The following is a 19222-nucleotide window of genomic DNA, read 5'->3' on the forward strand; positions in this document are numbered from 1 at the left end:
CATACCAAAATAACAATAGAGGATGTTATAGTTTTGATTTACATTGATTTTTCACTAGACAGTGTCCTATCCACTAAGACACTAGACACTACACAAACCTCACTAACTAACATTGAAGAGTTCGAGTTTAAGTTCAAGCAGCATTATATTACAAAACTGCCATTACATCACTAGAAGAAATCTGAAGACCATCAATTTGGTTTACCCGAGAACTGCCGCACTGAAAACCCGACCACCTGAGCCCATTGCTTCAGCTTCTGCTTCATCGTCTTCCGATCATCACCTTTTTGAGAAAAAAGACGATCAAAAATACAGCAAAAAAATAAATAAATAAATATATATATATATATATATATATATATATATATTCAAGAATCCACCAAATTCATCACATACCTTTATTGACGATCGTGGTGGTGCTAGAGCTGCTGACGTCACGGTCTGACGCAAACGACGATGTCCGGGACAAATGATTACTAAACTGTCTTTGAACGGCGAAATACAAATCCAGAGCCGGGATTGTATCGGAGAGCCTTGGGTTCAAATCAGGAGAATCTGGCTCAAACCCAAACCCTAGGTCGATGCAGCCTTTAAGCTCCTCTAGATCATCATTCGTGACGCTCTTGCTACGACGAATGAGATCCAATGGTCGTTTCTTTTTCTTCCGCAGCCAAGCCTCGTTGCGAGTTACATCATGCGACCATGAGTGCTGCTTGGTCAGATTTCTCGGCAGCTGTGGCGCGTTGTGGCTTGACATCGTAGCTAGTGGCTAGCTAGGTGTTTTTTTTTTTCTTTTTCTTTTTGATTGTGTACCACAAATATATTGTCTACTGTCTACCAGAAAGTGTAAATTTTGTAAGAAAATAGTGTACGTTTCGGAAATAGAAAGGGCCTTATAATTTGTATATTAACTTTACCAAATTTTACCCTTTTATAGTTTTATTTGGATAGAGACAATTTTTGTTCAAAATATGGATAAAGCCATGTTAAAATCAGTATTTGGGGGGTTGTTTTAGTATTCATAAGAAGTAGGTTCGCAAGTATATTCCATTATTTGATCTACGAACTGTATCTCTAGATTTTGTTAGCACTAATGGAAAATCTCTTATTTCTAAATATCGACAGATGAGGAAAGTATATTAAATTTTAATAGATTTTATTAGACCAGCATAACATGTCAGAAATTATCTAAATAATCTAATATAATAATTAACAGCTTGTAAATAGCATAAAATCTTAACTTTTTTCATTTAGCTATTTTTTTTTTGTTTTTTAGGAAAGAAACAGATAAATGCATTCTTATTAGTATAGACATGTTTTGTTTCGTTTTTTTTTTTAAATGTTGAGAATGTATATATTCATTGATAAGTGGGTTATGAGTGTTACTTAGAAGAGTTCTAATCGGAAATAGTAATAAATTGGAAAAAGTGAAGGAGAAAAAAAAGTTAGGTGTGAAAATATTAGGCAAGTGTTTCTTTGGAGATTTGTCCATTAGTTTTTTCGCTTAGATTGATCTTATTCTAATTTCATGTATGATTGGTCCGGTATTTCTATCGTAATCGATCTCTCTCTCAGTTAACCAGATTGATTGACTGTTCAGTTGATCATGTTACTTATCTCCTCTCAACCTTGTGATGATGGAATAATTAGAGCTTAAATTTGTTTTAAAGCATCAACTAAAACAGATGGATGAACTGTTTATGGAGTATATGCGATGACATAAAATACCTGTTGGTATACGGAACTTAATTAGCACATAGCCGGGGATTTAGTGTACCCGATTGAATCTGAATCAGTGTATTCTGTATATTTGGCACGTACACCTCACTTTCGCGCATACACAATATGTTGTTTTGTATACTGTTTTGTGTGTAGAACCGAAAACTATTTAATATTTTTTTTCATTTATGGAATTCATTAATTTTAGGCCAATCACAACAGCTCTTGAAAAAAAAAGGGCAGTGACAGAGACCAAAGGCATAGTAGCTCTTTGTGCGTCTTTAGAAAAAATATCAGACCGCGTCTAACTTTAAGATGCCAAACATAAGCTAAAATATAAGGCAAGCATTACAAAATGGACAGTATACCTTCCAAAATTTGCCTACAATCAAATTGTCAAGAAGAGGGCACGAATTTCACACTCTCAAACAATTCTTGAAGTCATGTACGATATCCCGTCGCAACATAAGACTGAAGACAAAGATCCTTCGTGACACGTAGAACAATGAGCTATTTTTTTTCTTCCACTTTCCATTCTTTAATTTCGGCTAAAAAACAAGATTTCATGATGCTTAATAAAGAAATGAAGGCAAAAAACTGAGGTCTTTGTACAGCTCCAACTAGTTCCACTGCTTCAATTTTCCAAAGATTATATGGTTAATTTTGTCCAAAGATTATATGATAGAATTATGGAACCGATGGAAACAAAGGACGAGGTTAATACCAAGTTACCGACTCAAAGGATGTTCTAGTCGTGCTAACCGGTCCAATGACCAGGTCACACACCAAAATACTTACGGGAGCGATACAGCGCATGCTTACCGATCTTAGGAGCCAAGACCAAGTAACAAACCCAACACCAGTTCATAAGGCCATGACCATAATCATGTACTCAGGTCCAAACTAACCTGGTTGGGGTGCTGTTTTAATACTCTTTTTCCTTCTATTCGGGTTTGTCCCACTGGGTTTACCGAATGGGATTTTAACGAGGTTAAGGCACACCCATCTCACAACCACGGTTCGATTCGCTGCTTGGAATAACGCCTAGAAGCTCAAGAGTTTAGCGAGAGGATGCGAAGGGTCATTCCGGAAGTCTGATCGTTATTCAACGTTCTTCATTTTCATTTATTGTCTTTTATTTCCCTATGTATGACCGATGGTCTTTTTAAGCCTCTATATAAAGGCTTTGTGTACTCAGACGGAAATCATCACTTTTCTCTTAATAAAATTTTCCTTTGAGTTTTCTCTTTTGTTCTTCGTGAACTTATCGATATTTGGTGGTTAACCATTTGATCGTTCTGGTTATCAAGTAGTCTTCATCTTACTTGACGCAGCCTTCACTAACAAAGAGTGAGAGAGAGTTCGTAGTCATATCTGGGGCTTAGGGATTTTCGGGACTTATCTCACACCCTAACATCCGATATCGCGACCCTTGTCCTTTCTTTGTCCATCTCCTCGTTTTCATTCTTTCTTTGAAATTGGGCCTAAGGATATTCGAGTTTACACTCACGCCTTAGCATCTATTTCTCCGAAACAATCTGGAATCAAAGATCTATCAACCTCCACCGAACCAAGTGTGTGACAATTCTAGGACGAATCTTATCATTATATGGTTCGACTTAGTTGCTCATTAGCTGTTGGAACCCAATATTAATAAGCAAATGCTCTTGTAAAAGTGAAATCTCTTGCATGTATATGGTCTTATCATAAAAAGGGTTAAACAGCTTTGTGGAAGTAAAAAGATCTAATGCAAAAACACCTACCTACGCGAGCGCCGTCGCCGGTGCCGGTGTCAGGCTCAGGCGCGGGCTCGTGCTCATTGCTCATTGCTCATTGCATTTTTAATTGGCTCTTAGGGCTCTTAGGCTCTATATAATTGGGCATGGGTCGTGGGTTTCTTGATTCCTAGATAATATTTTGCATAGTGAAAAGATAAATCTTAAATAATTAAAAATTGCGTCCAGATAATTACGGAAGACTTCTAAATCCTTTTACTCGCGGAAAAAGGAGAATATCTCACAAATATTCCTCCCGACTATTGTTTTTCGTCAAAGCTTATTCCTTGCGGATCAAGTTGAATCTTCCATACAAATAGACGTCTCCTCTCTTCTCATTCGACACACCAAAAAACACAGAAAATAATACTTTACAGCAAATCCCTCTTTTTTTAATATCCTAAGTGTCTCGAGAGTTATAGTGTAGTTATTTCAGTTCGTAGATTCTATTATGGGTGTTGCATAATAGTCTCATCTCAGTTGTATCCTGGAATTCAAAAGTCACTTCATACGGTTACACATTACCGGCGATTTATTGAGTTAAGGAAAGATATCATATCTCGACTCCGTGTTTCGTCTGTTTTCAATCGGTTTTCTAAGTCTCGTTTTCCTCTTTTACCTTAATATATCGTTTATAATATTATTATTTTCATTCGTAATTTCGATCCGGATTTTTGCGGTTCTACAATCTTAACTCAATAAATCCTCTTCCTGTTTATCGCTTGAATCAGATTGAACATTGCGAACAATATTTAAAAACAAGTTTTTTTATTAAATCGATTTACAAAGTCTCTGCAAAAGTTTTTTTAGCTATTTTGTAAAAAACTTTTGATCTTAAAAGACGAATCTTCGGAAACAATTTACGCGACAGTCATAGACAGGTCCATGAAACGATCTATTGATCTAATAAAAATATTGTTTAAGCACGTCTTAAGATGATTACGGGAACTATTTTTGATTTCTAAGAATACCTATTGGTAATATTTGTGGAAACTCGTAGCGAATCCTTTTTGGAGAACGCTGTATAGAGCGACTTAATTGTTTTAATTGCTGTTTTGAATTCTGTTTCTCAATACTAACTTCAGTTATTTTGTGTGAACAGATTCAACTATGACTAACGGTGATATCAACATGACTGTCAATAGAAGCTCGGGTGAAACCATGGTGCCAGTGTCGGTAACTGTGGGACTTCAGCCAAAAATTTTGATGGTTCGAACTTCAAGCAGTGGCAAGAAAGGATGCACTTCTTTCTGTCATCGATGCAGCTAAGCAAGTACCTCACAGAAGATCCTCCAGAGGTATCAGAAGGAAATAAAGATCCTGAGATTCTAGCCAGTGTCAATGCATGGAATCACTCAGATTTTCTATGCAAAGGGCACATCAAAAAAAGTCTGGTGGAGCAGCTGTTCGACGTGTACAAGGTCAAAACTTCCAAAGAACTCTGCGATGCTTTGGGGAAGAAGTACAAATTGTACAACGTCATATCTGGAAAATTCGCTACAGCGAAACTCTTCAAATTCGAGATGGTGGATTCTCACCCCATCATGCCACAAGTGCACGAGCTGGAGCTAATCTTTCAAGAGATTAGAACTGAAGGAATGAAGCTGTGTGAGACATTCACGGCAAACTGCTTCATTGAGAAGTTACCTCCAAGTTGTGCAGACTTCCAGAACTGTCTTGCTTACAAGCAAAGGACCTGTCTCTTGCAAATCTGATCTCCAGATTGCAGAATGAGTCACTAAAACGTGACAGAGTTGGAAAAGAAGATGGTCAAATCATGACCCATGATGCAAAGGTGGCTGAGTACAGCAAAAAGGGCAAAGGCAAACCAATGAACAACAATGGTGCGCCTAATAAGTTTCCTCCACGAAATAACACTAGCTTCAAGAAGCAAAGTCAAGCACCCATGAAGAACAAGTTCAATGAGAAGTGTAACTACTGCAACAAGCTTGGACATAAGTCTTCAGAGTATCGCTGAAAGGATAAGTCTGAGAACAATCAAGCTCACTTGACCAAAGCAAACCTGTGTGCGATGGTTACACAAGCTAAGTTGGTGGAAGAAACCCCCAAGGCGTGGTGGTATGACACAGGTGCTACTACCCACATATGTATTGACAGAGACATATTCAGTATCTATCAGAAGTGCAAGGCAGCTGAGTAACTGAAGATGGGAAACATCTCCCAAAAGTTGTGTTAAAGATGACTTCAGACATGGAGGTTACTCTCAACAACGTGAAGCATCTTCCAGACATGAGAAAGAATCTGATATCTGGTACCCTAATGAGCAAACGCGGCTTTGCAATCAACTTCGAGTCTGACCAGCTGATACTTAGCAAAAATGGTGTTTTCATAGGAAAATGGTATGTTAAGTCAGGATTCATCAAAATGTCTGTAATGACAATCCTGAAGGAAAAATAATTGTACCTGATTCCAAAGATTTAATTAGTAAGAATCCAGTTGCTTATGTTGTTGAGTCTTCTAATATTTGGCATAAACGTTTAGGACATGTTAATTATAAGTCTATTCAAAGACTGATGAATATGAACATGATTCCAAAATGCAAAATTAACAAAGACAAATGTGAAATTTGTGTCCAAGCAAAACTCACGAAAACACCATCACCTCATGTTGAACGAACTAACGAACCTTTTGGATTAATCCACACTGATCTGTGCGATTTAAAATATCTACCATCAAGAGGTGGTAAAAAGTATTTTTTTCACTTTCATTTATGATTGTACGAGATGTATCATACGTTTAAGTGAATACTATTATGGAATCAAGGAATGCATCATTCTTTGAAAACATATTTCCATATAAAGATAAGCAAACTACTAAATGCATTCCTGAAGAAAGAGATGCGACTACTTCTGTGAATGAAATGAAGGTAGAACAGGTTGAAGATGAACCTAGACGCAGCAAAAGAGCTCGTAAGAAAAAATTTTATGGTGAAGATTTCACATTGGTCTTTCTTATTGAGAATGAACCGAGATCTTACACAGAAGTCATGTTTACACTAGAAGCTCCTTATTAGAAGGATGCAGTCAATAGTGAGATGAATTCTATAATGCATAATCATACCTACGAGTTAACTGACTTACCTCATGGGTTTAAAGCACTAGGGTGTAAATGGATCTTCAAGACCGCGCTAAAAGCTGATGGTTCAATAGATAAGTACAAAGCCCGCCTTGTGGTGAAGGATTAAGACAAAAATAAGATCTAGATTTCTTTGACACTTATTCTCCAGTTATGAGAATAACTTTGATCAGAATACTGATTGGTGTAGCAGCCTTGCAAGGTTTGAAAATCCATCAGATGGATGTTAAAATTTCCTTTCTAAATGGAGATTTTGAAGAATACATGAAACAACCCAAAGTTTTTGAGGTTAAGGGTCAAGAACACAAAATGTGTAGATTCGTGAAATCCTTGTATGGACTGAAACAAGCTCCCAAACAATGGCACGCATGTCAAATGGTTTCAGCATAAACGAATGTGATAAATGCATCTAATACAAAAGTACTCTAAATGGATATACCTACTATATCTGTATGTAGATGACATGCTTATCATAGGCAGTAACAAAGATATCATTCAACAAACCAAGAACATGCTAAATGGGAAGTTTGACATGAAAGACATGGGACTTGCAGCTGTCATTATTAGGATTTAAATCATTTGGACTTCAGATGGAATCACTCTATCTCAAGATCATTATGCCGAAAAGATCCTAGAGAGGTTTAAGACTTACTCGAATGGAACCGCAAAAACTCCAATGGATATGCAAGCTCACCTGACCAAAAACGTAGGTGAACCAGTATTGCAAGTGGAGTATGCACGTGTAATTAGAAGTCTGATGTACTTGACCAATTGCACAAGACCTGATCTAGCGCATGCGGTAAACGTGTTAAGTCACTACACAAATAATCCAGGTCATACTCATTGGAAATCCATAACTAGAATATTGAATTACCTCCGATACACTAAGAGTTATGGGCTACACTTTGGTAAAGAACCAGCAGTGTTAGAAGGGTACAGTGATGCCAAATGGATTTTAGATTCTTCAAACTCCAAATCCACAAGTGGATTTGTCTTTACACTCGCTGGAGCAGCAATATTCTGGAAATTTTCCAAACAAAAACTCTTGGCCATATCAACCATGGAGTCAGAGTTCAAAGCTTTAGACAAAGCACCAGAAGAAGTAGAGTGGCTTTGGAACTTCCTGGAAGATATCCCGATGTGGGAAAAACCAGTGCCAGCATTATGTGTATGCTGTGATAGTCAGTCAGCTATCTCTCGGGCACTTAATAATCTACACAATGGCAAGTCTTGTCACATACGAAGACGACATAAGACCATTAGGCATATGATCTCAAGTGGTGTACTCACCGTCCATTACATCAAGGCAGCATACAATTTATCAGATCCTTCACCAAAAGCTTGCCGCAAGATCAAATCATTAAATCATCTAAGGGAATAGGCTTATTTCCTTCTGAGGATGCTTTGATGTGCAAACACTGTGAAAGGAAGCATTTTGGGCGCTGTGGGATAATCAAGTGTTTTGTATGTGGAAGAGGTGGACATCTCACTAAGGATTGTCGAGCCCAAGAAAAGAACAATCAGTGTTACAAGTGTGGACAGCGTGGATATTTTACCAAGGAGTGCAAGGGTCCTGTGGCTAACCAACAAGCTCTCACAGTTCATCATGGACCACTGCCAGGACCGCCAGCTAAGAGGCAAAATGCTGGGCCGTTTGTGTATGCGCTCACGAAGAATGAAGGAGCAGCACCGATCGCTGGTACGTGAATAAATTGTTTTATTTAAAAGATGGTCGTGATACTTATGAATTTGCATGAAATGGAAATTTTGTGCTTAGACATAAGTATAAAATTATGTAGGATCGGTCTCCGTATGGAAAGTGATGGCTTACACTTTGCTTGACACTGGTGTCATTCATAGTTTTGTGAGTCCAAGGTTGACTAAGTGTTTGACTTTTACCGGAAAGCTCATACCAAAGTCGAAAGCAATTGAGACTGCCAAAACTGAATAGGTGAAGTCTATCGATGTGCACGAAGATGTGCCAGTCCTGTTAGAAGTAGTAGAGCTTCCATGCAATTTGGTGGAGATGAAGCTGGATCAATATGATGTGATTTTTGGAATAGACTGGTTGAAGCACTATCAGGTCATTATGGACTGTGAAAAGACACGAACCTACATACCACAACCAGAAAGAAGATTGATCTTTCAAGGAATAAAGACGGATACCAGTGTACCGATAAATTCGATGATTCACGCCACAGACTTAGTGAAGAAAAGATGTGAGGCATATCTGGCAACGATTTCCATGACTGGAGAAGGAGAAATGGAAAAGTTAGAGGATATACCAGTGGACAACAGGTACGCGGACGTATTCGAACCGTTGATTGGACCGCCACCATCTCGAGGATATGATTTCACCATCGAGATAGAACCCGAGATGACCCATGTTTTGAAAGCTGCATATCGACTAAAACCAGCAGAAATGGCTAAATTAAAGAAGCAGTTGGAGGACCTTATGGACAAGGGTTTCATCCGACCAAGTAGTTTGCCATGGAGAGCACCAGTGTTGTTTGTGATGAAGAATGATGGGAGTTTTCGCTTTTGTATCAATTATCGAAGGCTGAATAAGGTGACCATTAAGAATAGATATTTGTTGCCACAGATCAATGAGTTGTTGGACCAACTGCAAGGAGCTTTGTGGTTTTCTAAGATTGATTTATTAACAGGGTACCATCAGATTCGGATAGCTGAGGAGGACATCAAGAAGACGGCATTCCGAACCCATTATGAATATTACGAGTTTGTTGTGATGCCGTTTGGATTAAAAAATGCGCCAGCTGCATTTATGAATTTGATGAACAATCTTTTCCGAGCATACTTGGACAAATGTGTGATTGTTTTCATTGATGATATTTTGGTCTACTCAAGGACAAAGAGGGAGCATGCTTGGCATCTGCAGTTAGTGCTTGAGGGGCTGAGGAATCACCAGCTTTTCGCTAAGTTGAGCAAATGTAGTTTTTGGCAGCCGAAGATTGAATTTCTCAGTCAAGTTATCTCAGAAGAAGAAGTAGCAGTGGATCCGAAAAAGATTATTGCTGTAACGGAGTGGCCTGTTCCTAAATATGTCACAGAGGTCTGTAGTTTTTTGGGACTAGCCGGATATTACCGCAGGTTCGTGCCAGAATTTGTGAAGTTGACAAAGCCATTGTCAAGTTTGGTCAGGAAGAGAATTTTGAGTGGACCGAGGATCGGAATAGGAGTTTTGAAGAGTTGAAGAAGCGTCTAACCAAAACTCCATTGTTAGTACTTCCAAAGCCAGGAATACCATATGAGGTCTACACTGATGCCTGCGGAGTATGTATAGGTGGTGTGCTTATGCAGGAAGAGAAAATCATAGCATATGCCTCGAGACAGTTGCGGAAGCACGAACTGAACTATACCACTCATGATTTGGAGTTAACAGCGGTTGTGTTCGCTTTGAAGATCTGGTGTGCTTATTTGTACGGGAAGAAGGTGAAAATATACATGGATCACCAGAGTTTGAAGCATGTATTCACCCAAAGCGATTTGAATTTGAGGCAGCAAAGATGGATGGAGTTGTTAGCAGATTATGATTTGGATATTGCCTACCGCCCAGGGAAAGTTAATCAAGTAGCAGATGTTTAAGTCATCACAGAGGAGATGTTGCTATGGGAAAAAATGGAGAATATAACCGCAACATTGGTAAGTCTTCAGTTGTATGTGATAGAGGTGGGAGAGAATTTCACGGGATTAGAAGAATAAGAAAATACATATCTTCTGTGGAAAATTTGCGAGGAGCAGAAGAAGGATGAGGCTATAAAGGAAATCGTTGAGAAGCGAGTGGCTGGGTACCACATGGCAGATAATGGAGCTTATATGTACAAGAAGCAATTTTGTGTTCCGAGCAGCAAAGAGTTGAGGAGAGAAGTGTTGAGCCAGGCTCATAATTCGAAGTTCTCTAGTCATCCCGGGAATACTAAGATGTATCGATACCTGAAGAGATACTACCATTGGGGAGGAATGAAAAAGGATATAGAAAAATGGATCTCTCAGTACGCAACCTGTAACCAGGTGAAATCAGAACGCATGGTTTCAAGTGGATTACTTCAGATCTTACCACTACCAGAATGAAAATGAGACATGGTAACTATGAACTTTGTCAGGGGCTTACCAATGACATAGGATAAGAAAAACGCAAGTTGGGTAATTGTGGACCGTTTGACTAAGTCTGCTCATTTTGTGCCGATAAAGAAAACTGATGGAGCATAAACTTTGGCGCAAAAGTATGTGGACGTGATTGTGAGGCTGCATAAAGCTCCGGTCAGTATTGTGTCAAATAGAGATGCAAAGTTCACAGCTGCATTTTGGAAGGCGTTTCAGAAAAGCGCTAGGGACGAAAGTGCATCTAAGTGCGGCTTATCATCCCCAGACCGATGGTCAATCGGAAAGGACGATCCAGACCATGGAAGATTTGTTGAGGCATTGTGTTCTGGACTGGGAAGGAAATTAGGGGAATTATCTTCGTTGGCAGAATTCTCCTACAACAATAGCTATTATTCTAGTATCAAGATGGCTCCGTACAAAGCACTGTATGGAAGACTGTGTCGTACACCTCTCTGTTGGACTAGAGTGGGAGAATTGAGTGAAATAGATCCTGAGTTGGTAAAGAACGCCGCCGAGCAGGTGGAGTTGCTTAAGTCAAGGATAAGAGAGGCTCATGACCGTCAGAAAAGTTATGCAGATGTGCGCCGAAAGGATTTATCACTTAAGGTAGGAGATGAAGTGTACCTGAAGTTGAGAGCTTTTAGAGGAATTGATAGGCACCAGAAGTTGAAGAAGCTTAAGCCAAAATATATGGGCCCATACCTTGTAGTCGAAAGGATTGAAGAAGTAGCATATCGACTGCAGTTGCCCCAGGAGTTGTCTGAACTTCATGATGTGTTCCATATTTCGCTACTTAAGAAGGTAGTGAGAGAACCAGAGTTCATTTTCCTGCCCCACCAGCCAACCTGGAAGGAAATCTGTCAGTTCTGAGCAAGCCGTCTGAAATTTTGGAATTATGGGAGAGTAAGGTTGATAATAAGAAGACCAAAATGGTAAAATTCAGATGGGAGAGAGATGGTATTCGCAAGGAAACGTGGGAGCCGGAGGAGCAGATGAGAATTGAGTACCCTGAACTGCTTTCAGCCGGAATGGAAACCGATGAGGAGGGAGTGAATTCGGGGATAAATTCTTTTCAACAATGGGAAAGTTGTGACATCCCAGTCCATCCAGAGGTCCAGCAGGAGGTCCCATCCCCAAAGTCTTCTCCTATAAAAGAGAAAACCCTAAGGAAAGAGTCTCATTCCCTGTAAATCAGCCCCCAACCGCAGAAAGAAAGAGAGAAAGAGATCGACCAGCAGCAGAAAATAGCCACCGCCACCGCCACCACCGATCACTTCCCTGCCGTCTTTCGAGCCTTCGCCGAGACTTTCAGCACCGCCACGAGTCGATCCCTAGCCGTAGAAGAGCCGCCGAGAGCCTCTTCCATCCTGTCGTTTGTTTGATTTGTTTAATTCTCAGTCTCCTTAATCCAGATCTGCAAATCGGCCAATGTGAGGAGTAGATATAGGCTTTCAATACCTTATTTGATTATTTTTAGTATATTGAGTCTAGGATTATACAAGTAGATTACTTGATGCATCTAAGGAGATCATGAAAAAGTGAAATGGATAAGGAAATCATTAGATGAAGCACCAGCATAATTGTTTGTCCATCTCGTTGATTGCCTGATGATTGTAAAGTAGCTAGAGATAGGTGATCGACCTGTGATAGGGCACCGTGGTTCGATCATTGATTATTGGAAGAAAGGATGATCTACATCACTTGGTGGTTGAGGCGAACCACATTAAATGTCTTCGTGACCAAAAGAGTTTGCCATGTCTTGAACATGATGAAGAGTTTGCCATGTCTTGAGCATGAAGGAGTTTGCTATGCCTTGAGCATGATGATCCCTTGTGTGTACTTGTTTGTGTGATTGTAGAGCACTGCTTGTTGCTTGTGTAGTTTTAGGCTTGATATGTTAGAAATAAATATATAATGTAAGGAGAGTATGGACTTATTTCTCACTGAGTAATTTTCTCAAATTACTCATCCATTAATCTTTCTTTTCAGGTGAATATGAAAATTATGATTTGGATGGTTACGAAGAAGAGTAGTCCGAAGTGGTGTGTATTGGGACGGGTTTTCTAAGCTTTATTTCAATTTCAGCATTTTTTTTTAAAAAAAACTTTTTGCATTTTACTTCGATTTTATTTTTAAATTTAAGTTATTGATCTTAATTGTAAAACTATGGTTTTATTTAATTGAATAAAAGTATTATTCAAGAAATGTATTTAATTTATTTAATTAGAGTAGTAAAGTGATTTAAAACGAAAAGTGAATAGTCTGGTTTGTCTGATAGACGGGTCGGAGGTTTACAGAATTCCTCCTCCCTTTTTTTTATTATTTATCTATAGTTATTCGACTTGGTTGAAGAAGAACTTTGTTAACAAGGTAAGTGATTTGATCAGTAATAGTGAATTTATGTTTTGAATCCTAAAAGCTAAAACCATTTCATCAGAAAATAGAAAGAAATATGACGTTACAACTATTGCATTTAGTTCCAAATATCCATTCTACAGTAAGGGCAATACACCTTGGTGTCTAGCCAAGGCAATACACATATGGAGTGAAACTTATGGGTACATGGTAGGTGAACCAATGTCTCACCCGTCTTGAACTGGTCTAGACATATAGCACAATCTTGTTGTTGCCGGATTCGCCACCCGAACCACTCGATTAGCTTTCCTCGGCTCTTCTTCAACCCAACCACCTCCCTCGGTAACTCTCCGTGAGATTTACCTTTCTTTTGCTCCAATTTATCGATTTTCTCTTGCCTGAACTTTGAAATTTAAAGCAAAATTCAAGAGAAGTAATGTCAAATTTGCTAGTCTTGGAAGCTGCCTAGTGGTTTCCGGTAAAGTTTCCACTATAAAACAACAAAACAAAAGACGCAACTTAAAAAGTAAATAGATAGCATTTGCTAAACTGCGCTTGGCAGAGAGAAAAGTGGGGTTTTAACACTAAGGTGATAAAAAATAATAATAATTGTCCGACAAAAGGCAATCTCAAATTATATGCTCATGTGATACCACATGTTTTGAAATAGAATACATCATCATGCGTCCTTATCATAGAATAAAAGCAAAAGGCTTTGAGCTGGTTCGGCGCATTTTAAGGTGAATTAGGACTTGGTTTGCTATCATACGCTTGTTTAACCAAATCAAACCTTTTTCGCGGGTTTCTGAGCCGCTCATCCAGCCTCTCCTTAGCCTCTTTGGCCGCTCCGTCAAGCTTCTCGTCGTTATGATCTTCTCCGTAAGATTTGTTCCTAACATTTCTCTCCTATAATTTCATAAACATATTAAAAAAAGTTCAAGAAAGTGTTCTAAGTTCTAAGCTTTGTTGTTGTTATCATTCAAATCTTTACCGAGAAGGAGACATAGGCTTGGTGACTCTCGTTATTGGTAGTGTAGAGAGAGAACGATGGTCGCCGAGTCCAGACGTGTCTGGCAGCTGCCGCCACAGCAGCCGTGTTGGATAAGTCAATCGGTGGACCACCGCCGTGAAAACGCCGCCTCCTCGCGCACTCAACTCCGGGAAGCATACCAGCCATAGCTTTATAATTCTTGTTTTGTTTTAGTTTGCTTAGAGAGAGGGAGAGGAAAAAATGACCGGTAGCTACAAATATTTATATCACTAATAATTGAGGAGAGCAATATTGGTATTAAACATACTTGATAACGATATATAGATGGGTTAATTAGGTAGATACAGCAAAAGTTAGTTTTATTTTTAAATTAGGTAACTATTTATTTCTTATACATATTTAACAGAAATTGCCTTTTGCCTATCTTTTAGATCTCGGCAGTGAAAAATTTTAATAGAGAAAGCCAAATTATTTAATTTGAACCATAACGGAAAAAAGTATTCATCATTGCAACTTGGATGCAATAGGCTTGTTTACGAAAAGAGCATTATAAGGTATTAACACTTGACTTAAAGAACTAATCCAGGGAATTGTTTTACCGAACACAAAAAATAATAATAATCGTAAATAAGAGTATATAATTTGTAAAGGTAAAATAATTCTAAAACATTTTTAATACACGTAAATAATGTGAGCGTGGCAGAATAAGTAAGGAAAATACATTCGCTCTGTTTTTTATACAGAGAATGTGATGTTTCGCGTTTCGTATATAACGATAAAACTAAAAACCATTTTAGTTAATTTCGGTTAAAACGTTTTACAAAAAAAGACACATTTTTTCACGTGAAAGTCCAACACATTTTTTCGCATTTAATTAAAATATATTTATAAACTAAACATTTTTTTTTTGGAAAAAAAAGCTCATAATTGATTCCAAATTAATAATTTAAAAAACTTTAACGATATGACATCGAATTAATGTAAAATAAAGAGTTGACGATGTTGCATCTTTCAAAGTTAGACTGTTTTTAAACTTACACTATCAAATTTCATAAAATTCACTAATCATTTAACATTAAGAAAGAACTTTTTTATTGAAATCTGATTATAATTCATGGGATAAATAGTCTATGAATTCTTGCAAAGTTGTAATCGAGTTTGTGACTCATCGTATAAACACGTGTACTCAAAATCGAAAGAATTACTGTGAAAAAACTTTTAAATTATTTTCTTGACTATTTAATTTATTTTAAAAACCACGGAAAAAGAAAAGAATTACTAATTATGTAAATTTTGGACCACAGATATCATATATGGACAAGAGTATAAAAGCTCATTGCATTTCAGATAATAATGTGAAGAAGATTGACTGTGGACCAAGAAAAAAGGACGAAACAAAAAATGAGGAAGTTTCGCGGCAATTTACTTTGTCTCCTCCTCTATCATACAAACCGCACAACACAATTTATGCATTTATCTAGATCCATACGTCTCGTTCTCTAATAAATAACCATAGGTTTGATTGGTAAACATTTACCAATAACGATAATAAAATGCAGAACTTAATTACCATTATTTTTTTCCGATAGATAGTATCTATTAATTTTTTCTTTTTTCTTTTCACAATCTTCTTGTAGCATATACAATCGGTTCTCACAAAATTTTGGTGGGACAATAAGTTGGATAAGCAAAAAATGAGTTGGATCTTCTGGAATAAGCTCACGACCCCAAAAATTGCAGAAGGGCTTGGATTTTGAGATAATCAAAAATTCAATGACGCCTTGATGGCTAAGATAGAAGCTCGCCTAATCTTTTTCTAATATAATAACAGCAGACAGTAAGGATCTTGAACATTTTGTTAGCAGGTACATTTTGATAAATATAAATATAAAATTTTATAAAACAATAAAGATACAATTATAGATTTACTGGTACTAATAATAAATATATGAAAGGAATTAGCGGGAATAAATTTAGTTTCATTGAAAAAACTTTTTCTATCTCTTATCATTATCTCTAACCGTTTATTTCTTTCTGTTATAATCTATCTATTACCAATGTTTTTATATCCACGATCCACATTGCTGCTAATGATCGTATGAAGCACAAATTGCAATAGGAGGACTCACAATGTACTTCGGGAAAGACAAGAGTGGAGGAACATATATTAACAAGATGATTTTTATCAAAGACTTAACTGAAATGAGTTAGAGGAGGGGAGGGTATTGCAGAGGCCACGTCAGCAGAAGGGCGACATCGAAGGCGATTTCTTCCTAGGGTTTTCAGCTTGTTTCCTGCCCACGGCTTGGGTAATTCCGGCATGGCGGCGCCAGCGGTGGTAGATCATCTGATAGGTGGTGATGAGGGGACCTCAGAAAAGCAGCTGGAGGGGTCTCATGGTTTGGTCATCTCGGTGGAGGAGAAAGGTATGGGAGAGGAGGAGGGGATCAAGGGTTCGATCTCGGGTAAGGAAACAGAAGTAGGTTTGGACGCAACGAAAGCAGCAGGGGAGTCTCAAGGGAAATCATGGGCGTCTGTTGTCTCTAACAAGTTAGGGCTTCAAACGTTCCCTATCGAGGTATAAGAAATTGATGGGGTTGATACGATCCGGATCCCGGATAACGTTTTTGAAAACGCTCCACCCCTTTGGGAGGACTGCATCATAGGCAAGTTTGTGTCGAAGGCTCCACATGTAGGTGTGGTGCATATGACGGTGAACAAAATCTGGACCTTGGGTGACAAGTCGGTCAAGATTGAGGTATTTGTTGTCAACGAAACAACGATCAAATTTAAGATCTTGGATGCGGCAATTCGATCCCGGGTTCTGAAGCGTGGCATGTGGAGTATTAAAAATATCCCCATGATTGTTTCGAAATGGAATCCTGTAATTGAGGAAGTCCAGCCAGAGATCACCTCTATCCCAATGTGGATGATTCTCAGGAATTTTCCCCGATCTATGTTCTCCTGGAAGGGGTTAAGTTTTCTCACCAGTCCACTTGGTGATCCCAAGAAGCTTCATCTGGATAAATTATGGGCGAAGAATTTTGATGAGGCAAAAGTCTTCGTTGATGTTAACTTGAACAAGAAGTTACCTGAGGTGCTTAGTTTCAAGTCAAAGAAGGGAGTCGATTCCTTAGTGTATTACGAGTTCCCATGGCTCCCTCCAAGATGTAATTCTTGTTCGAAGTGTGGTCATGATATAGGAGAGTGCAAGGCAGTCCCGAGAGACAAGGTGATTCTTCGAAGGAGTGAAACACAATCTCCCGTGAGGGTATCTGAACCTGTTAAGGAGGTCGCTCCAGCTCAGCGTTTAAACAAGGTTACAGGGAGAGTCAGACTTCTCCGAGAGTTGTTGCAGAAGTTTCTCAGAAGGAAGCACCTACTACTCCTCAACCAAGTCGTAAATCAGTTCCTTCGGATAATTGGGAAGTCGTCAAATCTCCAGCAAGACGACAAAGGCTAGAAAACAGTGAGGAAAGAATAGAGGTTTGCGGCTCTAGTTCAAGATTCGAGACTTTGTTACAGGTCGAAGATGCTTTGGACCAAGATCTTTGCACTGAAGTGGTAGACAGCCAACACCTGTCTGAACAGGAGAATGAGGTAGGAAAGAAAGGGGAGCAGGATGTAGATGGAGTATTAGACACAGCTCGGGAACAAAATGCAGGATCGGTGCAGATTGCTCAGCAGAATCTGCAGAAAGAGGTGAAAAAGGTGGCAGAAAGTCAAATCCCACTACCGCGTGGCTCAAAATCTGCTCACAAAGTGATCAATGTTTCTTCGCAGTCGACCTCTACGGGGACACCTAGCAGAGGCTCGAATAAGAAGAGCAAAAGGCAAAACAAAAAAACAAACCTTAATGTCTGGTTTCTTCTAGAACATTAGAGGTTTTAATAAAAAGAAAAAGCATGAAGTGGTGAAGAGTTGGTGTAGGGAGAATAACTTTCTGTTTGGTGCGTTGATTGAGACTAGAGTAACTGAGAATAAAGCAGCAGATATTGTGTCGGCAGTGTTCCCGGGATGGTCATTTCTTCATAATTATGATCATCACAGATTGGGTCGACTATGGGTTGTCTAGAGCAATTCAGTTCGTATTACCCCTGTCTTTAAAAGCAGTCAAGTAATAACGGTTTTGGTAAAGATTCAATCGATGGAGGATGAGTTCTTATGTTCGTTTGTCTATGGATCAAACTTTATAGAGGATCGCAAGGAGCTATGGAGTGACTTGAGAAGTCATTTTTGTTCTCAAATTTACAGAAGGTTGAGATGGCTTGTAATGGGTGATTTTAATGAGATTTTATCTCATGAAGATCATCCTGGCGAGGGTGTGAGTCTCACAGGGTCGGGTGGTGCGTGGGATTTCTAAGAGGTGGTCAGAGATGGAGAGCTTACTGATATGGGTTCTCATGGACCGCATTACACTTGGTGTAATAAACGAACAGAGGGTATTATATGTAAAAAGATTGATCGGCTTCTCATCAATGATCACTGGCTTGATAGTTGTCCACAGTCTTATTGCGTTTTCAAAGCTGGAGGTTGCTCGGATCATGTTAGGTGCAGGTTTTATGTCAGTGAAGAAATTGGAAAGCCAAAGCGTCCTTTCAAGTTTACAAATGTAATTGCTTCTTTGTCGCAATTTAAGAGTGCAGTGCGGGAGTTTTGGGAGGAATCTGTTCCTCTATTTCATTCCACATCGGCTTTGTATCGTTATTCAAAGAAGCTTAATGCTCTAAAACCGGTAATAAGGCAGATCTCAAGGGAAACATTGAGTAACATATCGAGGAGAGTTCAGGGTGACTATGAAACCCTCTGTGAGAAGCAAGAGAAAAATCTGTTAAATCCGTCGGAAGATGCACAGAGAGAGGAGACTGAGAATTTCGCCAGATGGGAAAAGTCATCGTACCTTGAGGAGAAGTACCTGCTGCAAAAAGCCAAGCTTAACTGGCTAAATACTGGAGACAATAATACTAAAGTCTATCATCGGGCTGTGAAGGTGAGGGCAGTCAGGGATGCTATTAGGGAGTTGGCTTTAGAGAGTGGGTCAGTTGTTACGGGAATGAATGAAATTAAGGATGAGGCAGTTAAGCACTTTGACAAGTTCTTAAATTTCCAGCCAAATGATCTTTGGGATGCTACGGTTAGTGATTTACAGAGCTTATTACAG

At 38.8% G+C, this 19222-nt stretch overlaps 3 protein-coding genes across 4 annotated transcripts; 1 reads left to right on the top strand and 2 right to left on the bottom strand.

Moving 5' to 3' along the window:
* Positions 1–191: 191 nt before the first annotated feature.
* Positions 192–757, bottom strand: LOC18025873. Its single transcript, XM_006409480.1, has 2 exons — positions 397–757; positions 192–283 (listed from the first exon to the last, which is right to left on the bottom strand). The coding sequence occupies exons 1-2, from the start codon at positions 755–757 to the stop codon at positions 192–194; spliced, it is 453 nt and encodes a 150-aa protein (XP_006409543.1).
* Positions 758–7266: 6509 nt separating this feature from the next.
* LOC112089771 lies at positions 7267–10196 on the top strand. Its single transcript, XM_024160527.1, has 5 exons — positions 7267–7817; positions 8018–8289; positions 8390–8454; positions 8542–9663; positions 9753–10196. Exons 1-5 carry the CDS (start codon positions 7267–7269, stop codon positions 10194–10196), a joined length of 2454 nt encoding a protein of 817 aa, XP_024016295.1.
* Positions 10197–13156: 2960 nt separating this feature from the next.
* LOC18025874 (probable E3 ubiquitin-protein ligase RHY1A) lies at positions 13157–14351 on the bottom strand. 2 transcript variants are annotated; one of them, XM_006409481.2, is made up of 3 exons: positions 14062–14351; positions 13861–13976; positions 13157–13468 (listed from the first exon to the last, which is right to left on the bottom strand). In XM_006409481.2, the coding sequence occupies exons 1-3, from the start codon at positions 14245–14247 to the stop codon at positions 13189–13191; spliced, it is 582 nt and encodes a 193-aa protein (XP_006409544.1). In that variant the 5' UTR covers positions 14248–14351; the 3' UTR covers positions 13157–13188. The 2 variants fall into 2 exon arrangements, with proteins under 2 accessions (XP_006409544.1, XP_024016452.1); XM_024160684.1 differs by having other exon boundaries at positions 13160–13473.
* Positions 14352–19222: the final 4871 nt, after the last annotated feature.

This window comes from Eutrema salsugineum, unplaced genomic scaffold (genome assembly GCF_000478725.1).
Source record: "Eutrema salsugineum unplaced genomic scaffold, Eutsalg1_0 scaffold_11, whole genome shotgun sequence".
NCBI classification, from domain to species: Eukaryota; Viridiplantae; Streptophyta; class Magnoliopsida; order Brassicales; family Brassicaceae; genus Eutrema; species Eutrema salsugineum.